Raw genomic sequence first — 18,071 nt, forward strand, 5'->3', positions numbered from 1 at the left:
GTATTTCTATTTGGTTAATTTATGTAATAATTCTCTCTCTACATTAGGCTTTAATTTACTTAAGACAATACTTGTGACTTCTTTAGACATGTGGTTTGTGTTAGGACTTTGATTAAACCACATCAACTTTATTTACTTATTTCTTCAAAACTTATGTCAACAGAAAAAATGAAAAACTTGCTCCACATTAGCGGCTTTGCTTCCCTCTTGTGGATGAGCTGTCTACAACCTCAGACTGAGCTCTGCTACCCGCCAACACCAGAGATTATTCATTGAGAAGAAGCCAGTCAGTGTAGCTCTGACGGCCCAAACTCATAATCCCTTCATTAGTTTCTCATTTGTGTAAATCTCATGAGTCGTGACAAAAAAGTGGTTTCACTGCATTTTTGGAGGTTAATACTGTACATGAAAGGTTGAGTAGTCAATCAAGTTAATTTCATACTCCTACTCATAACACTTGTATATTGTTTAACATGTTGTTGTTTGTTATGTTCTAGTATGTCTTTATCATACTGCTAAGCCTAAAATATAAACAACAATTGGAGCACAGAGTGTTAAAGGAAGAAGAAGTGAGGCGGTGGTGCTATCCAGACTGGTTTAAATAAAACACTATTTCTATTGGAAAAAGTAAATTTACAAGCATGTGCACATTGTAATATAACTGAAAATGCTGAACACGTATTAATGCACTGTGTCAAATGTAATGAAGAAAGCGTTAGGTTACATCAAAGGGTGAGAGAGGACAAACAGGGCTGGGATTTGGAAGGTGTTCTTTCTTTCTTTCTTTTTTCTTTGTTTGAGTGGGCTATTGGGGAAAGAGACTTCTATTAAAAAAAAATCAAAACAAATAGATACAAGAACTCTTTAATTCTTCAAGTCATCAGTGTGTATAACATGCAAGTTTAATTAACAGGTCTCTTAGCTGGTCACTTGCACTTTTACACTTTTATACCAAATTACTATTTTTGGATTGATTGTTTTTATTTTGTCTCAACGTGATCAAATTTGTTGTTGTTTTTTTTTTTTTATCATGATTATGCTGTGGTTTTACTGGTTATTCTATTGTTTTTACTCTGGTTTCTATGGTGCTTTTATGTCTGCAGCATTGGACCAAACGAATTCCCCCTGTGTGGGATAATAAAGTTGATCTGAATCTGAATCTGTATTGTAAACTGGATCCCGTTCTACATACTCCGATACGGCAGGTGGCGGTTTGCACCTATAAGTTGGTATCCGCCAAAAAACGCAAAGAAGAAGACGGAAAAAAGAAGCAGCCAGTTTTAGAAGCAGGTAGTTGCGTTTCCAGTAGTTAATAATAGTGTGAATCATCCCCATCATCTCCCGGATTCGCTGATCCAGGATGAACATAAGGAACAGAATTCAGCTGGAGTTGAGGAACTGCACTCCGTCAAATGTAAGTCGGGCTCACATCTCTCAGGTCATGTTTCACTCTTCAGCTAATGGAGAATATTTCGTGTGATGTCTTGACGTGGGGATGCAAAGTTTCTTGCAAGTTGAAAGATGATGCTGACGTTGCTTTGGGAGCATGTTTACAGCAGGCAGGTGCTGCAGGTATGTCGGTTCAACTTTTGAGCGGCTTTTCATAAGGCATTTTGCTCATTTATGTTTATGTCTCTAGGTCGACCTAGAGACTGAAGTGGTATTTCTATTCTCCAAATAAAAATAGCTGAATAAATTATCATCTTAATACAGACTCATAACCAGTTTAGCTGATCTCTGACAAACTGCAGCCACTCGATATAACTAAAGAATAAATGATGTAGATAAAAATCCATTTATAATCCAACCAGATGTCAGGTTTTAACATAAGCCTACAATGTCCTAATCGATCAGTGTGTTTCTCCCTTCTCTTAAAAATCACAAGGAAGTAAGAAGAAAAGTTAGCGTGAGAAAATGCATGTGTAGTGAGGTTGTGTGAGATGTGTTAATTGCGTGAGTATCACAGAGTTGGCAGCCCAAGGTCAATACGATGTTGCAGATGTTTTCCTAGTTTGAGAGAACAGTTCATTTGGTCTTGTTCAGTGAGTACCGGTGTTTCGGTTTAACCAGTGACCGTGTTAACTGGTGACATTCAGGTGAGTGTGTTGTGGTTGTCATGGTGACAGCAGCTGGTGAAAACAGAACATGTAGATGTCTCCTAAAGTCTTACATTATTGTATGTTCAACACAGTATATATTCATCTGGTCCTTTTTGTATTACATTACAACATCCAACAAGAAGCATTCACATTAACTCACTTATTTTTCTGAAATTAGTCTTTTTAAATGTCTTGCTTGAGATGAAACGCTGAATCTCGTTTCAGTATTCACACTGATGGTCATAAGGCTGGTCAAACCTAGTGATTATTGGCTGTGTGACCGCACAGTTAACACAATATTTAGCCACAAACGCTACTTTTAATGTGCGCACAATGACAAAGCAGGTTAATTGGTTGAATATGGACCACTTTGCGATTGAAGATAACACTATGAAATCACAAGATAAACTACAGCTGCACTGCCAACTCATAGGCTATGTTTGTTTCCCACATTATAAGAAACATTACGAGGTGAATGCTTCTTGCTGAGTACAGTTTAACTTACGTAAATGACTGGTGTAGATAAACACATTGATTGATTAAAGTAAAATTGATAAAGCTTTTAGGAGCCAGTTGTCCTCAGTATGAGCAACCATGACGCATTCAGCTGAAACTTGCCAGATAACACGGTCACTGGTTAAACTGAAACACATCACTGTACATTTACTGCCAGATTGACAACTTACTACCTAATGACAACTAACGTTAAAAGTAAAGTTAGGCTTTGCTGTCTGCTTCCCGGCTCATTTTAAAAAAAGACGAGAGAGAGAGCAGCAGTGGTCGAGCGAGCTAGAGAGTGAATGAAGAGAGAGAGCACTGGTAGCGAGAATGCCGGTGAATCAGATCAATAAAACGTTATTTTTTGATTGTTTCACAGCGGTTACGTTCTAGAGGACAAATGAACACACCCACACCCTCACACACCTCTGCTCGACCCTGCAGCTGAACGCCGCACCACCTGATTTGGTCTCTGCTCTGCTCACATTCACGATCACTTTTCTGACGCTCGCTCTCTCGCTTAAACACTCACTTGCTCAAAAGGAGTTATGCTACCTGCAGTTTCCCAGGCAACAACACAGACGTTGATTCGCATTTTGAAACAGCGCTGCTCAGAGGCTCCCAAACACTGTTGATTTCTGAATGAATGGATATTTGGCGTTATTTTTGGCATTTATAAAATATTTTTTGGCCTGGTGGGGGTTCTCGCCAGGCCTGTACTATTGTAGAGGAAACACTGCAAGGACCATATGGACCACTGGTTCATATTCATAAACAGTTAAATGAAATAGCTACTCACATGCTATGCATAAATAGATAGATATATTTATATCTAGGTATAACCACGCAAAATACAGTGTACAGTGCAACAATAAGAATATAGAAAATATAGAATATAGACAAAGGATTATGAGCTCTGACATTTATTCAGCTAACAGCGTTGCCAACACGGCCAGAGAAGGGAGAAGGTGAAGGCTACAAAGACCACTCCACAGACCACTCATTAACTGGTCCAGACCTCTAGCTTCAGTGCCCCCTAGTGGTAGTGACCAGTGATCTGTGATAGCGACCATGGTCAGTGGACAGACCACTGAACTGGCGAGAACACCCTCTCTCTATCATTTTAAGCTCTTCAGTTGTCAATTTCTTGTACCATTTTTCGCATGGTTTCTTTCTTTTTTTCTCTATCTCTTTTTCCTCTGCTGCATGCCATTCTTTAAAAATTCATAACAATTAAGTTTTGACAGCTGTGCTCTTTCGTAATGCTATGGTTACAGGTTGGATAGCGGATGAATTTAGAACGGTGATTAAACTTTAACTGAACTACGTGTGCAATACATGGTTTTAACGCACACCTTCCGGCCAATCAGAAAAGAGTCTCCATGCAGACCGTGATATAAGTATACTTCACTATTGGCTTATACTTTTAGTTGGTGCCACAACAGTCATAAAATTAAAAAAAATAGAAACCAAATGCCCATAGAAACCAGATGCCTGGCCATTTACTTTCCTCTAGTGTGAAACTGACTGCATTTGATCTTTTAAGGTTAAAGACCAGATGTATTTGTTTGTTCTCCAGGTCAGACATCTTGTGCTAGACAACTGTCGCTCGAATGAAGGCAAGATCGAGGGTCTAACGGACGAATTTGAGGAGCTGGAGTTTCTAAGCGCAATCAACGTTCAACTGAGGACAGTTGCCAACTTCCCGAAGCTAAATAAACTCACAAAGGTTGGTCTTTATCTACACGAAATAAGTTTTTTGCATATTTTGATTGTTTAATTAAAACAATCTGAACTCTTGAACTCAGCTTGAACTCAGCGATAACAGGATCTCAGGAGGGTTGGAAGTGCTGGCAGAGAAATGCCCCAACCTCACAGATCTCAACCTCAGTGGCAACGCGATTAAAGTCCTCAGCGCAATAGAACCATTGGTAACAGAGACTCTAAAATACTTGGAAAAAATACACAATACAGAGCAGTCGAGCTATATTAACCTGTATTATTTATTAAATGTGCTATTCCTTTTGACAGAAAGAATTGGGGAGCCTGAAAAGCCTAGATCTGTTTAACTGTGAAGTGACAATGCTGAATGAATACAAAGACAAGGTATTTAAGCTACTACCCCAGATCACGTACCTGGACGGGTATGACAAAGACGGCAGAGAACTGGATTCCGACGCTGAGTTTTCCGACGGTCAGTCTGAGGCTACAGCCAAAGTCCTTCATATACCTTTGTGTGGATAGACGTGTTCTTATAGCATGTTTGTGTTTTGCACATTTGGCTAATAACAACTGGTTTAACCCACATGTAGATGAGGACTCTTATGAAGAGGAAGAGGAAGAGGAAGATGAAGAGGATGGCTTCTCTGAAGAGGTGGGATGAAAATAAATGTTTAATTATTTTCATTATTGATTCATGTGCAGAGTATTTTGTCAATTGCCATCTATAAATCTTCAAATGCTTTGTCCAACCAACAGTTCATAATTTTAAAACACATAGAAATGCAACAAATTCAAATTTGAGAAGCTGGAACGAGAGAATATTTGCCATTTGTAATGATTAATCAATTATAAAAGATGCTGCAGATTAAGTTTTTTACTGATCAACTGATGATTTAATCAACTAATTGTTTCAGTTCTAATTAAAACTATGCGTAAACGTCCACAAAGAGCATCATCATAACTGCTTGCTTAGAAGAGTTTCTCAACATTTTCTCACACCTGACCCCATTTACAGGTTTTCATAGGTCTTGATGCCAGCAATCAGAGACCTCTAACATTGTCTGGTGTTAAGAAATTATTACATATTACATTCCGTTTATAATGTATCACACAATACTGAAAAATGTTGACATCTTTACAGTGCTTGCTTTGTTCAACCAACAGTCTGATACTCAAAGATAAATCATTTATAATGATATAAAACAGGAAAATGGCAAATTCTCCCTTTTGAGCTGCTGGATCCAGAACTTGTTTTAGCCTTTTTTTGCTTGATAAATTCTCAAAATAGTTGGCGATTACTTTTCTAAGAACTGACTAATTAATTGATTAATCATTTTAGTGTCATATAAAATAGTAGTTAAGTTTTAATTCCAGAAAGCAAACATTGATCGTGGGATTTGGACTTAAGCTAGAGGTGTGTGTGTGTGTGTGTGTGTGTTCAAGTGTGTGTCCACACTCAAATCTATTTTTCGATCTGTTATAGAAAACTGACGGAGCCTGATGGTCTCTGAATATCACTGGAAGTCTAATGACGAGACACCACAGCAGAAGTGCTGCCATGTGGAGAAAAGTGGAAGAGCATCATTATCCAGCAGCAACTGCTCCTCCCTGCTATCGCTGTACCATGAAGACAATAATATGTTAAAGTTCAAGTGCCTCGTTGAATTCTGGTTAAAAATGTTATTTAGATTTTTTTTTTTTTGGAGATCATCAAAAGACGACTGAAGGTGTTGCACTGCTCTTAAACCCTGGAATAAAAATAGAACTGCAGACTGGTGATTTTAATACATTATTCATCTTTACATGTGTGATTTAGTTGATCTAATGAGGATTTTGTCATCAGATTTTATTTAGTTTTTTTTCCATTTTACAATCCACATATTTGCTCTCAAATCCTCCAATACAAGAAATTATACCTCCATTATTTCCTGAACCTGCCCAACATTATATGATCCTGTCTCTTCTGGACAAATATCACCCTCTTGTGGTACATTAACACTCTTACATGTAAATATTTCAACAAGCCTGCAGTAATGTTTTTATGGGGGGAACATCTCTATTGAAGGAATGCTATTTCTGTCATATCTTTTGAAATATGTACAATGGGCCTTTTCCAAAAAAGACATTTTGACTTGTCATAGCAGGAAAACCACAGGTGTGATTGATATCATTAATGATGCCTCAGATCCATTTGACTGTATCAATAATAAACATCAGTGGGCACAGTGTTATTAACATTATTAAGTATACCTGTGGTTTTCCTGCTATGACATGTCAAAATGTCTTGGCCTGAATTATATTCACACCTGTCTACACGTTGTGTCTAAATAAATCTATATTTTCATAATAGTTCACATTTTTTGTTTTGTCATTGAGGTGAAAGAACCTTGTTTGCTTCACAAGGTCTGAAAAACAGGATTGACTTAAAAGGATTTTCTACTCATGCATTATGTAAACTATACAAAGTTTGAGGCTTTACAGGTCAAAGAAATGATACATTTTTAATACGCCTTTTTCATGGAAGATATTTTGATTTGTCAATGTATGAAAATAAGAAAACTCTGTGAAAAGGTAAAAGTAGCAGCAAAATAAAAAATATATTTTTCATCTTAATGACTGATTATTTCCAGATAATACATTTTTTTTAGTCCACACTCTCATGATTTGACTTACCAGTGACTGATGTCTCGCCAGAAATTTCTTGCAGCATCCAAGATTTTACACAAAAAATTCTGCCTTTCCTGCATTTACTGGGACAGAAGTCTCTAGATTCTGTCTTAAACAAGTTGTTTTGATAGACGAAGAGCTAATTTCAAAGAAAAAACAACCAAGAATCTTCAACAGAGAACGCCTGCATAGAAAATCTGAGGATTTCTTTTTCAAACAGAATTATAGACGACACATGCAGGCACTTTAATTGGTGTTTGTGTCTGTGGTTCTCCAGCAGCAACAACTTGTGGGTTTAAGACGTCTGCAACATCACTTATTGACTTGGATTTAGAAGGCACATTAGACCATTTAAAACTGATTTTACAGATGCAATTCCTGACATGATAAGGCACCAGTGTAATGGTGCAGCTTATATTACAAACAGGGGATTTCTGTTATGTTGTCCAGGAGTAATAAGGTTAAAGAAGCATTTCTAGAGTTCCAGTATTCCAGATAAATTACTTAGTTTAAGCCAAATCCCTCTAATATGTGTCCCAAAAAACTAACCTTGTAGTCCAGGAGGTATGATGAGGCTAGCAGACTGGCAAATACACATAAAACATACCTCCTAACGTTTGTCTTTCTGACAAGTTAACCAAGATTTGTGAAAACAAACCCATCTTTGTCCTCCAGCGTACAAACTCAAGCCAGAAAACTGGCTGCCAAAAGAAAACAGGCAATTTATCTCAAATGTTGTCCGTCTGACAAGTTATTCAAATCATTTCTTCATAAACTCCAAGCCAAGAAAACACAGTCATTATAACTCACAACATAGTTCTGTCTTTATGTCAAGACATTTAACGTGCAAACTAACACATCTGTTTTGGAAACAGCTCTATAATCGGCACAGGGACACTTAAACAGGAACATTAAAAAGAGGAAATGTGCGTGTGACTGCTCAACAGCAGGATATGAACCTGTCAAATTCATAATAACCACAGTACCTGATTACTCTCTTTAAACACAAACCGGGTGAGTTTTTGTTTTAGACAGATGTCGACACCCATCACTCAGCTTGCTGTATGAGCCATGCTGTCTGCAGCCATTACAGTCAGCTGTGGATCTGTCAGTGTGGTGAAGGCTACACAAACACCTCATCAACTTCACAGACTGCTGCTGACTCATCGGCTGCACTGCTCAGGCAAACTTTTGATTTGAAGCTTACTGGATCATAAAGAATAATTAATGTACTGTTGAACTGTGTTAGTAAAGGATCATTATTTAATGACACGTTATCATTATATAAAAATCAGAGACTGTGTTTTAAAAGAGCAATATAACTACACTGTTTATCCAATATATACATGTTAACACTGTCAAATTTAAGCTGAAAGTTAACGCTTAAACCTAATGGTCATTGTTATCATTTTAAATCCAGTATTCTGGAGTACAGCGCCAACAAGAGGTTTTAAGATTTACCCTTGAAGGCAACATTTTGGGGTCTTAATCTCAATTGCGAGACCTTCTCTTTCAGTGGAAGCTCGGGGGCTGAGGCTGTACCTCCTGACCAATCGCAAACACTTCCCACCCGAAACCTCACAAAGAAGTGAAACGATTTAATGTGGGCTTTTCAGCTCGTAAACAGTTAATTTTCAAATTTAACCTTCAGGAAGTATTACTTTGAATGGCAGACAAAATGGAAAATCACTCTGGAAAATAAATGAGATGTTTCATTTCAGCCCATGATGGACAATAACTGGTAAACACTGAAACAGCAGCTGCAGTAAATATATCTGCATTGCTACCATTTCTTAATGTGTTTGAGTGACTAACAGCTCATATTGTCGACAACAGCTGCCAACAAGAATAAACTGTTTATTTTTGCTTTAATTATTTACATCATGCAGTCAGTTTTATTACTTCAGTTCACTATTTGCCAATGACCGTATGAATGTATGACTTAGGAGACTGCCCTGATGCATCATTAACAAGTGATTGATGTACACATAGCCATTTTCTTCAAATTCACACCAAAGATGGTTGTATTATTGGCCATATTTAGAGGAATCTTTTGGATGGGACAGGCTTGTTGTACCTTTATGATGTAATCAGTCTTGATACACCATTTTAATGCTACCATCTGTTGTTATGGAACCACAATACAAACTCTAAACCACTCAGTCTTTGGAAGAGGCAGAGGGCAGAGCTTCAACCTTCAACTGTTGGAAGGTTATGCACACAGCAAATTCAATTTTGCAAGCAGTGAACAATTTGCATTCACAATATGTATAATGTCAATCATAATTCTTTTGAAATTTTAAAAAATATTTAATTGCATACAAGTTATTTCCAAATTTGAACAAATGCTCTAATCCAATGGTATACATAATTTATTAGATGGTCATCATCATGCATAATGAGGTGCTTCATATCTGCAGCTGTCTGTTAAAAGCTTACTGGACGACCCAAAAGCTTCCCACTTTTATTTAGGATCATTAAGTGCTGCTGAAGTTCATGCACTGCATATTTACCCCCACAGTCCCCAAAATATTGGCACTATCAAAGAGGACAGCCTGAGGTAAAAGCTTCACCTGACCTACAAAAAAAAGCACTACATTTTACATGACATTCAAGTGTCTGTGCAATGGCAATGTGTCTGGAAATCTGAGACAACAAGACTTCTGGTAGCTGTTCTGTGGGTGCATCATTTTAGATGTAAATGCTTCACTCATTAGGCAACATAAAGTCTTTGAGCTGTCAATGGTTTGATGTCCAAACTTAAAAAAAAATATGGTGGCTGTTCTGAAAATATTCCCGAAAAACACTTGAGGCTAAAAGTACATCCATTGTATAGCTCATTAAATATAGATAACACATCTATCAGTTGTTGACCAGGTCCAGGATTTGGTCCTGCTGGATTCTCAGTGGGTAAAATCTGATGATGAAAAACAACACAGTCGCCCTCTGGTGGTCATGTTCATACTTATCCTTTTAAAACAAGCAGTGGGTTTTGGTCAGTACAAACTCCTGCTGTGCAGCCTGTGTTTGTTCAAATCCACAGAGCTTCATTTTAAATTCCAGTAAACATCCAAACATTTCCAATAATACCAAATATGTGAGGTTAAATTATGTGAAAATGAAAAATTATGAACAAAACATGTAGAATATTTCAATTCGATGTAATGGTGCTGCCATAAAACTTGAGTGTTGGGTTTGAATACTTTACTCAGTGCAAACATCATATTGCTTCAATGAAGAGCTGGAAAAAAAACTGATACACAATTTATATGTGATACTGTGAGACAGACAGAATATCTTTCCAGCCTTAAATCTACTTAAGGGGAAATAATGAGTTACACAGAATTAGCTTGAATTCTCTACATAATTGGTGAAGCAGACAAGATAGAAGATACTTATTATCTATTCTGCATTACATTCATTATCTATCAACTGTAAATACCAACTTAATAACACATTTATAAATTAAAGGACTGGTTAGTAAAGATTAACCTCATGAACCATGATGTATTTGTGCTGCTTTTTAATGCAGGTTGTTTGACAATAATGGAGTAAAGCTGAGAGTTCATACATAATGTTGACAATTGTATGAAACAGTGAGGAGAAAGGCGACTGGCAGATTGCCTCAGAGGTGCAAAATGGCCAAAATGCTGTTATTGGCATTTCTTCATGTCTTATCATGGACATGCACATTATTAATGACGATGATCAAGGAGTGAGAGAGAGACAGTCCTCCCTGTTGATAACTGTTGACATGTATTTCTATTTGGTTAATTTATGTAATAATTCTCTCTCTACATTAGGCTTTCATTTACTTAAGACAATACTTGTGACTTCATTAGACATGTGGTTTGTGTTAAGACTTTGATTAAATCCCATTAACTTTATTTATGTATTTCTTTAAAACTTATATCAACAGAAAAAATGAGAAAACTTGCTCCACATTAGCGGCTTTGCTTCCCCCTTGTGGATGAGCTGTCTACAACCTCAGACTGAGCTCTGCTACCCGCCAACACCAGAGATTATTCATTGAGAAGAAGCCAGTCAGTGTAGCTCTGACGGCCCAAACTCATAATCCCTTCATTAGTTTCTCATTTGTGTAAATCTCATGAGTCGTGACAAAAAAGTGGTTTCACTGCATTTTTGGACGGCAATACTGTACATGACAGGTTGAGTAGCTATGTGTATATTATTCAAATAAATCAAAGAGCAGTTTATTATATATGTTATAGAATAATTATGGAGTTGTAAACATAAAATTGTAATTTTATTGTTTTTTTTAGTTAGTTTTTTTAAGTTAATTTCATATTTTCCCCAACTCAAACCACTCGTATGTTGTTTATGTTCTAGTTTGTCTTTATTGTTCTGCTAAGGTGAGGTCAAACAAATGTCACTGTGGTGGAAAATAAAAGTTGTATTGTTTTCTGCTATTGTATAAACAAATATTTATGTAAAACCCCACACAGACAATTATTACATGTGTATGTTTCAACTTTCATTTAAGTCATTTGATGAGACTTTTGGATTTTTGGCTCTGCTTGCACATCTCTTGTGATTGTATGAATATTTCTTTGTGTTTTAAACTTATATTTTTTTCTGACATCTGACATTTTATATTTTTATCTATTTTGATAATGTGAAAATAAACAAAGTCTGTGAGGAAGTTGAGGCACATCAGCTTTTGTTGTTATCATGATTTTGGATCAAGTCTGTGGAAACAAGTTTTGTTTTAATTGTGTCATGCTTATATTTTATGGATGATGATTTGTTTGTGCATTTTATTTCATGTCTCATGTGTCATGTCCATGTCCCAGGTTAATGGTTATCTTTCTTGTTTTGTAAATATTTAGATACATATGTTCCCTGTATGTTGTTTTATAATAACCAAGTCAAATCAACCACTATAAAAAGCCCCATTATCACCAGCTTTAAACAGGGATTCAAGTATGATGGAGGTTTAATAGAGACACTGATATAGTCCTCATCTCCCCGTGGCATGTAGTCAGTGTACAAACCATTTAAGTATTAACATTTATCCATGTAAACTTAAAACAACCAAACTTCACACAACAAAACCCCACCCAGTTTTATAAGGGTGGCTCCATTGGCCTGTGTGTCTGTAAATCCCTTCCCTCTTTATTCGCTCGCCGCCATTGGTCGGCGGTGACGACAATCCCGAGACGTGCTCCCGCCCACCGAGCGGATCAAGTTTGAATGAACAACAGCAGCCTGTTCTGGAGGTGGTAGTTGCATTTGCAGTAATTATTAACAGTGTGTATCATCTCACGGGTTGCGCTGATCCAGGATGGACATGAAGAAAAGAATTCACCTAGAGTTGCGGAACCGCACTCCGTCAGATGTAAGTCGGGCTCACATCTCTCTGGTCATGTTTCACTCTTCAGCTAATGGAGAATCTTTCGTGTGATGTCTTGGCGTGGGGATACAAAGTTTCTTGCAAGTTAAAAGATGATGCAGACGTCGGGTCACATTGTTGCTTTGGGAGCATGTTTACAGTAGGCAGGTGCTGCAGGTATGTCGGTTCAACTTTTGTGCGGCTCTAAAAGCTTTTCATGTGCAGTTTTTGAGGATGCAGCACAGCTTTTTTTTAAGCCAGCGGTATAAACAAGGCAAGCAGTATGAGAAGCCATATTTGTAACTTTTGATCTACGAACGCGCCCCTTTTCGTTTAAAACCCCCTATTATTGTTATTTACTCGTTGTTTGATGTGCTATCTGCATGCTTTGACTGTAAAATTGCCTTCACCTGGTGATTTTAAGCCGTGCACTTGGCGCGTTAAGGATGCGGATACTCAAAGTCATGAAATTATCAATGATGCATAAAGAGCATAGCCTCCAACTATCGCCTTACAGCTGCATCCTAGACCTCCAGTTGCTCACACTATCCGGCTGAACTCGTCTATTTCTGCAGGAAGTGCATTCAAACATCTAAACACAGCTTTACACCGGTGGGGAGCCTGCAGCCCGTGCAGCAGCCCCCCACAGCCGGAGCCACAGTGCGCACAGACGGCCGAAAGAAAGCGGCGTTATAGCGCGGACCGTTACCAAGCCAGCCAGCCTGGGCAAAAACACGCAGACATGAAACACAAACACGCCGGCGTCGTCGTTAACCGCTTGGGCGTTTGTTCAGTTGTTTCCCCGGGGCTGCCTGTTGTTTTTTCGGGCTTGCAACGATGAAAACAAATGGTCGCGCCGCGTTGTTGCTCTAGTTTTCCCCAGAACTAGGACAAGCCGCCATTTTACTGAGAAACAAAGGCAATTCGAAATACACCGAATATCACGTTTTATTCGACACAAACGACGAACGGTTCATCATACCTTCTTATACATAGGAGTCTATACACGCCATCAATCCAATCGGCAACTGTTTAGCCCGAGCAACAATGAAAACGTTTGCCTGGCAGCTATCTAATCGGCTTTAGCTGCCCCTCCTACTCACAAATGACCCTGTGCACGACTCGTAGGTCTGTTTGCCTCCGACTTGTTTTCACTAATGTGCCTCTGCGCCGCTCACAACCGTCCAAACACGTCTCTTATTACACTTTAGCTCGGTAACTAGTACAAATAAACTCACACAAACCGCCGTAATACGTCTGTTTCTACTGAAAAAAGTAGCTAAACGTGATATTTACGTAACGGAAGGAGAGCCAAATGCATCGCGACACCTACAGCGTAGAAATGAGAACTGTTAACGGAACATTGATGTACAGTTTCTCTTTTTTTTATAGTTCCGGTCCTCAGTGCTGATTGGCTGAGTCACGTTCAAGGCCGCGGTAAAATATCCGATAACTGCACACCTGTGACCGAATATCAGACTATTTAAATATTAATGCGCCAAGCCAAAATCAACGGTCATAAAGGATATAATGTGTTTGTTAGGCTGTATTTCAATGATTATGTTGATGGAAGAATATTTTTTTATTATATGTTTGTCAAACACTTGTTTTATGTTGTTTTTTTATTATTATTTAAAGTGGTGTGCTATCACAGTTTTATGAAATCAGTGTTAGTGTAGTGTTAAACAATTTTCATATCCTTTAAGTACAGATTGAGATAACACGCTATAAAAATACTCATTCGCTACTTAACAGGATGTTATGTAATGTAATAATAATCTGGTAATGTAATAAATATGGCTGCAACTAATGATTATTTTCATTATTGATTAATATGTCAATTATTTTCTCGATGAGTTGTTTGGTCTATAAAATCTCAGAAAATGGGGGGAAAATGTTTATCACTGTTTCCCATCCTCAAATGTCTCGACCAACAGTCCTGAACCTGAAGATATTCAGTTTACTGTCATAGAGGACTAAAGAAACCAGAAAATATCCAAAGTTAAGAAGCTGAAATCATAGAATTTGGACAATTTTTTCTTAGAAAATTACTCAAAATGATTAATCAGTTATCAAAATATTTTGTGATTAATTTAATAGTTGACAACTAATTGATTAATTGACTAATCGATGCAGCTCTAGTTCGATTATATTACTTATGTAATAATGTGTAAGAAGCACTTTAATTGTGATTTAGGTCAATGTGGAGTCAATTTTAACCACTTTAAATACTGCTGGGTGGTCAAATCTATTGTAATCAAATATTTTACAAGCTGACAATATGCCCTGAATGAAAAATGCGATCAGTTTATCTGCAAAGTAAAAAGTAATTATAGTTAGTCAAATGAATGTAGTGGAATAAAACGCATAATATTTCCCTATGAGAGGAGTAGAAGTATAAAGTGGCATAAAATGGTAATACTCAAGTTAAGTACAAGTACTTGAATAGACATATTGTGTATGTATGTAAGTTATTTTCCACCACCAACATTAAGTCACTGTCACAGCAGATACGGTTTTGAAATAAACTAATCGGGTAAATCATCCTATTTTAGCTTGCTTCTTAAATAAACACTTTAACTCTTAGCTTTTGTCCAAAGCAACTTACAAGTACAACCTCAGTAGGAATAAGAGGTATATGTCATCAAAAACTCTAAGTGCAAAACAAAACATATAAATTATTTTTATCAAAGGATTTTAATCTTGAAATAACTTTATTTAAATTCAATTTCTGCCACTCTGCTCATGAAGAGAGAGACTAAACATATACTGCCTCTAGTTTATATTTTGTGTACTCTATTTGCTCTTTTAAGGTTTTTTTAACTGTTTTCTTCAAGTTTGACAAATGCTGACCAGATGTATGTTTTTTCTCCAGGTCAAAGAACTCGTGCTAGACAACTGTCGCTCGAATGAAGGCAAGATCGAGGGTCTAACGGACGAATTTGAGGAGCTGGAATTTCTAAGCACAATCAACGTTGGACTGACGACAGTTGCCCACTTGCCGAAGCTAAATAAACTCAAAAAGGTTGGTGCTTATCTACATGAAACATGTCTGTGATTTAAGCTGGAAGGTTGTTTTTTTGGGTTTTTTTTTTTTTTGCATATTTTAATTGTTTGATTGATCAACAGCTTGAACTCAGCGATAACAGGATCTCAGGAGGGTTGGAAGTGCTGGCAGAGAAATGCCCCAACCTCACACATCTCAACCTCAGTGGCAACAAGATTAAAGACCTCAGCACAATAGAACCATTGGTAAGCAGAGACTCTAAAATACTTGGAAAAAAGTGCACTATACAGGGCAGACGAGCTATATTAAGCTGTATTATTTATGAAATGTGCTATTCCTTTTGACAGAAAGAATTGGGGACCCTGAAAAGCCTAGATCTGTTTAACTGTGAAGTGACAAACCTGAATGAATACAGAGACAACGTATTCAAGCTACTACCCCAGCTCACGTACCTGGACGGGTATGACAAAGACGACAAAGAGGCACCGGATTCTGACACTGAGGTTTACGCAGAGGGTTTAGATGATGACGAGGACGATGAAGACGGTCAGTCAGAGGCGATAGCCAAAGTGCTTCATATACCTTTGTGTGGATAAACGTGTTGTTTGACGCATGTTTGTGTTTTGCACATTTGGCTAATTACAACTGGTTTCACCCAGATATAGATGAGGAGGAGTACGATGAAGATGCAGCACCAGGAGATGAAGAGGAGGAAGAGGGAGAGGAAGATGAAGAGGAGAATGAAGAAGAGGAAGACGACGACCTCAGCGGAGAGGTAGGATCAAAATAAGAGACTTGCCTTCTGTAATTGTTTTAAAATGTTTCATTACTGATTCATTTGCAAAATATTCTGTCGATTTTTGTCACGAGTTCCCAATGTGGCGCCTTGTGTACTACAGCTCCAAACCCAAAATATTCAGTTTACTATCATATAAGACCATGAAGAGCAGCTAAACTTCATATTTGAGAAGCAGGAAACAACCAAATGCTGCCCTTTTTCTTTAAAGTTTATCAGCCATCATAATTATTGCTGATACATTTTCTGTCCAACTTAATCAATTAACGACTGATTGTTTCAGCTCTAAAAATGTTCAGTCCGGTGTAACCATACTAACTTTTCTTCGTCTTTTTACGAAGGAGGAAGAGGAGGAAGATCTGAATGACAGAGAGGTTGACGATGAGGATGACGAGGGTGAGTAAAACTGGCAACATTACCTCAAAGACTCACAAAAAAACTTTATTTATTTAGCCCGCCACAAAGTGATGTAAGGTAAAACTGTACAGTTTGTGCAAAACGTTGTTGTCATGAGGCAAAAACCTGAAATAGAAGCTCGACAAGAAACGTTTTTCTGCTTGAATCTGGTGTTTGTGTCTTAAATGTGACTCTTATCTTCTAGAAGAAGAGCGAGGTCAGAAGAGAAAAAGGGAACTGGATGAAGAAGGGGAGGAGGACGACGACGATTGAGAGTCCTTTTGAAGCTAAGTTGTGAACTGTTTTAAACTTGTATCTCCCAGTCACTTCCCAATAACCCCATGTATTTTTCCCCCTGTTTCATATTGCAGTAGGAGTGGTTTTTGTTATTGGCCAGTCAGGTAGAGGGGGGGTTGTCTGGAGAAATAAGTTATACATTTATGTACCTTTGATGCTCCCGTGTTCCAGTCTTTACAGTCCACTTTTAACTGCTTTGTGGACACGAATTTTGTAATATCAAATAATGGCAAAGATAAACCTTTTTAAGAAATGTTTGTTTTCTCACCGTTTGTGTAAGACCAGTTTCTGATGACTTCTGTATTTTAAGATCCCCCCTTCAAAAGAAAAATACAAAATGAAACAAAAAAAAGAGTGCATGTCTAATACATTTTAAAGTCAACTACTGGATTTCATGTATGGCTGTCCTCTCCTTGTCTTAAACTTATTTTTGCATTGTACTTCTCTTTATTTTTTAATGTAAGTTATGTGTTTGTAGTGTCACCAGTATGCTCTCTGCTGTCCTGGTGTGAAACTTCTGTCTGAACATGCACAGTGTGACCCTCACAGGGCATATTTTTAAATCATAGCAAAAAAATGTCTGCCCTTGTCAAAGCTGCTCCTCCTCCTTAAACCCTCAGCTTTGATAGTTCGGAAATTACGTGTTCTTGTAAATAATGACCAAATCTATTTTTTTGTATTCTCTTTGATGACGGCAGACATTGAACAGACAACGGAGGTGAAACTATGAATTGTAATAAGATATTAAATATGTATGCTGCTTTATCTAAAAAAAAAAAAACACGCAGTGTGAAATTTCTTGAATCTGAACATAACTTTGTATGCATAATCTTTCCATAAAGAGAAATGTTCAACATCAGAATTCATTATCGCTTTTTCCATGTTCTTTTCTGTGACACACAGGTGGCAATGTTTGAATTTGTGGTGGTAGTGTAGAGAAGTTCTTGATATAAATGGAGGTTACAACCGCAACTATGTGCATTGAAAATGTATTGTTTCAAAGTGTAAACTCTGGAAAACGGTCAGTTATTTGGACTTTGTTTTCACTATTATATGTAATGGTCAAATTGGCCTACCTCAGTGATTATTCACTCTTTGTTAAATCCACTGTCATCAGCCAAATTATGTTTCTTTTTCCCCCCCATTCACTTCAATAAATCCCTTTTATATATGTTTTGAGGTCTGTGGTCCTTGTACAACAACATGGTCGAGTGAAATGGTTTAAGTGTATACAGA

At 37.5% G+C, this 18,071-nt stretch overlaps 2 protein-coding genes across 6 annotated transcripts; both read left to right on the forward strand.

Annotated features, from left to right (window-relative positions):
• The first annotated feature begins 1,230 nt into the window (after positions 1–1,230).
• On the forward strand, positions 1,231–6,668 carry LOC121896099 (acidic leucine-rich nuclear phosphoprotein 32 family member A-like). 2 transcript variants are annotated; one of them, XM_042409752.1, is made up of 6 exons: positions 1,231–1,414; positions 4,177–4,326; positions 4,406–4,528; positions 4,629–4,791; positions 4,910–4,971; positions 5,803–6,668. In XM_042409752.1, the coding sequence occupies exons 1-6, from the start codon at positions 1,361–1,363 to the stop codon at positions 5,818–5,820; spliced, it is 570 nt and encodes a 189-aa protein (XP_042265686.1). In that variant the 5' UTR covers positions 1,231–1,360; the 3' UTR covers positions 5,821–6,668. The 2 variants fall into 2 exon arrangements, with proteins under 2 accessions (XP_042265686.1, XP_042265697.1); XM_042409763.1 differs by lacking the exon at positions 1,231–1,414 and adding an exon at positions 1,477–1,572.
• Positions 6,669–11,814: 5,146 nt separating this feature from the next.
• On the forward strand, positions 11,815–18,008 carry LOC121904692 (acidic leucine-rich nuclear phosphoprotein 32 family member A). Of its 4 annotated transcripts, none has more exons than XM_042422618.1 (7): positions 11,815–12,345; positions 15,215–15,364; positions 15,469–15,591; positions 15,694–15,892; positions 16,006–16,121; positions 16,484–16,538; positions 16,747–18,008. In XM_042422618.1, exons 1-7 carry the CDS (start codon positions 12,292–12,294, stop codon positions 16,809–16,811), a joined length of 762 nt encoding a protein of 253 aa, XP_042278552.1. In that variant the 5' UTR covers positions 11,815–12,291; the 3' UTR covers positions 16,812–18,008. The 4 variants fall into 4 exon arrangements, with proteins under 4 accessions (XP_042278552.1, XP_042278525.1, XP_042278673.1 ...); XM_042422591.1 differs by having other exon boundaries at positions 11,823–12,345; positions 16,744–18,008; XM_042422739.1 differs by having other exon boundaries at positions 11,837–12,345; positions 16,012–16,121.
• Positions 18,009–18,071: the final 63 nt, after the last annotated feature.

The sequence above is a fragment of the Thunnus maccoyii genome, chromosome 1 (assembly GCF_910596095.1).
Source record: "Thunnus maccoyii chromosome 1, fThuMac1.1, whole genome shotgun sequence".
NCBI lineage: Eukaryota > Metazoa > Chordata > Actinopteri > Scombriformes > Scombridae > Thunnus > Thunnus maccoyii.

Coding starts and splice junctions, on each gene's coding strand:
- LOC121904692 (XM_042422591.1), top strand. CDS start 12,292: ATGGACATGAAGAAAAGAATTCACCTAGAGTTGCGGAACCGCACTCCG. Junction 15,893..16,005: donor TGACGAGGACGATGAAGACG/GTCAGTCAGAGG, acceptor GGTTTCACCCAG/ATATAGATGAGGAGGAGTAC. Junction 16,539..16,743: donor TGACGATGAGGATGACGAGG/GTGAGTAAAACT, acceptor CTTATCTTCTAG/AAGAAGAGCGAGGTCAGAAG.
- LOC121896099 (XM_042409752.1), top strand. CDS start 1,361: ATGAACATAAGGAACAGAATTCAGCTGGAGTTGAGGAACTGCACTCCG. Junction 4,529..4,628: donor TCAGCGCAATAGAACCATTG/GTAACAGAGACT, acceptor TCCTTTTGACAG/AAAGAATTGGGGAGCCTGAA. Junction 4,792..4,909: donor CGACGCTGAGTTTTCCGACG/GTCAGTCTGAGG, acceptor ACCCACATGTAG/ATGAGGACTCTTATGAAGAG.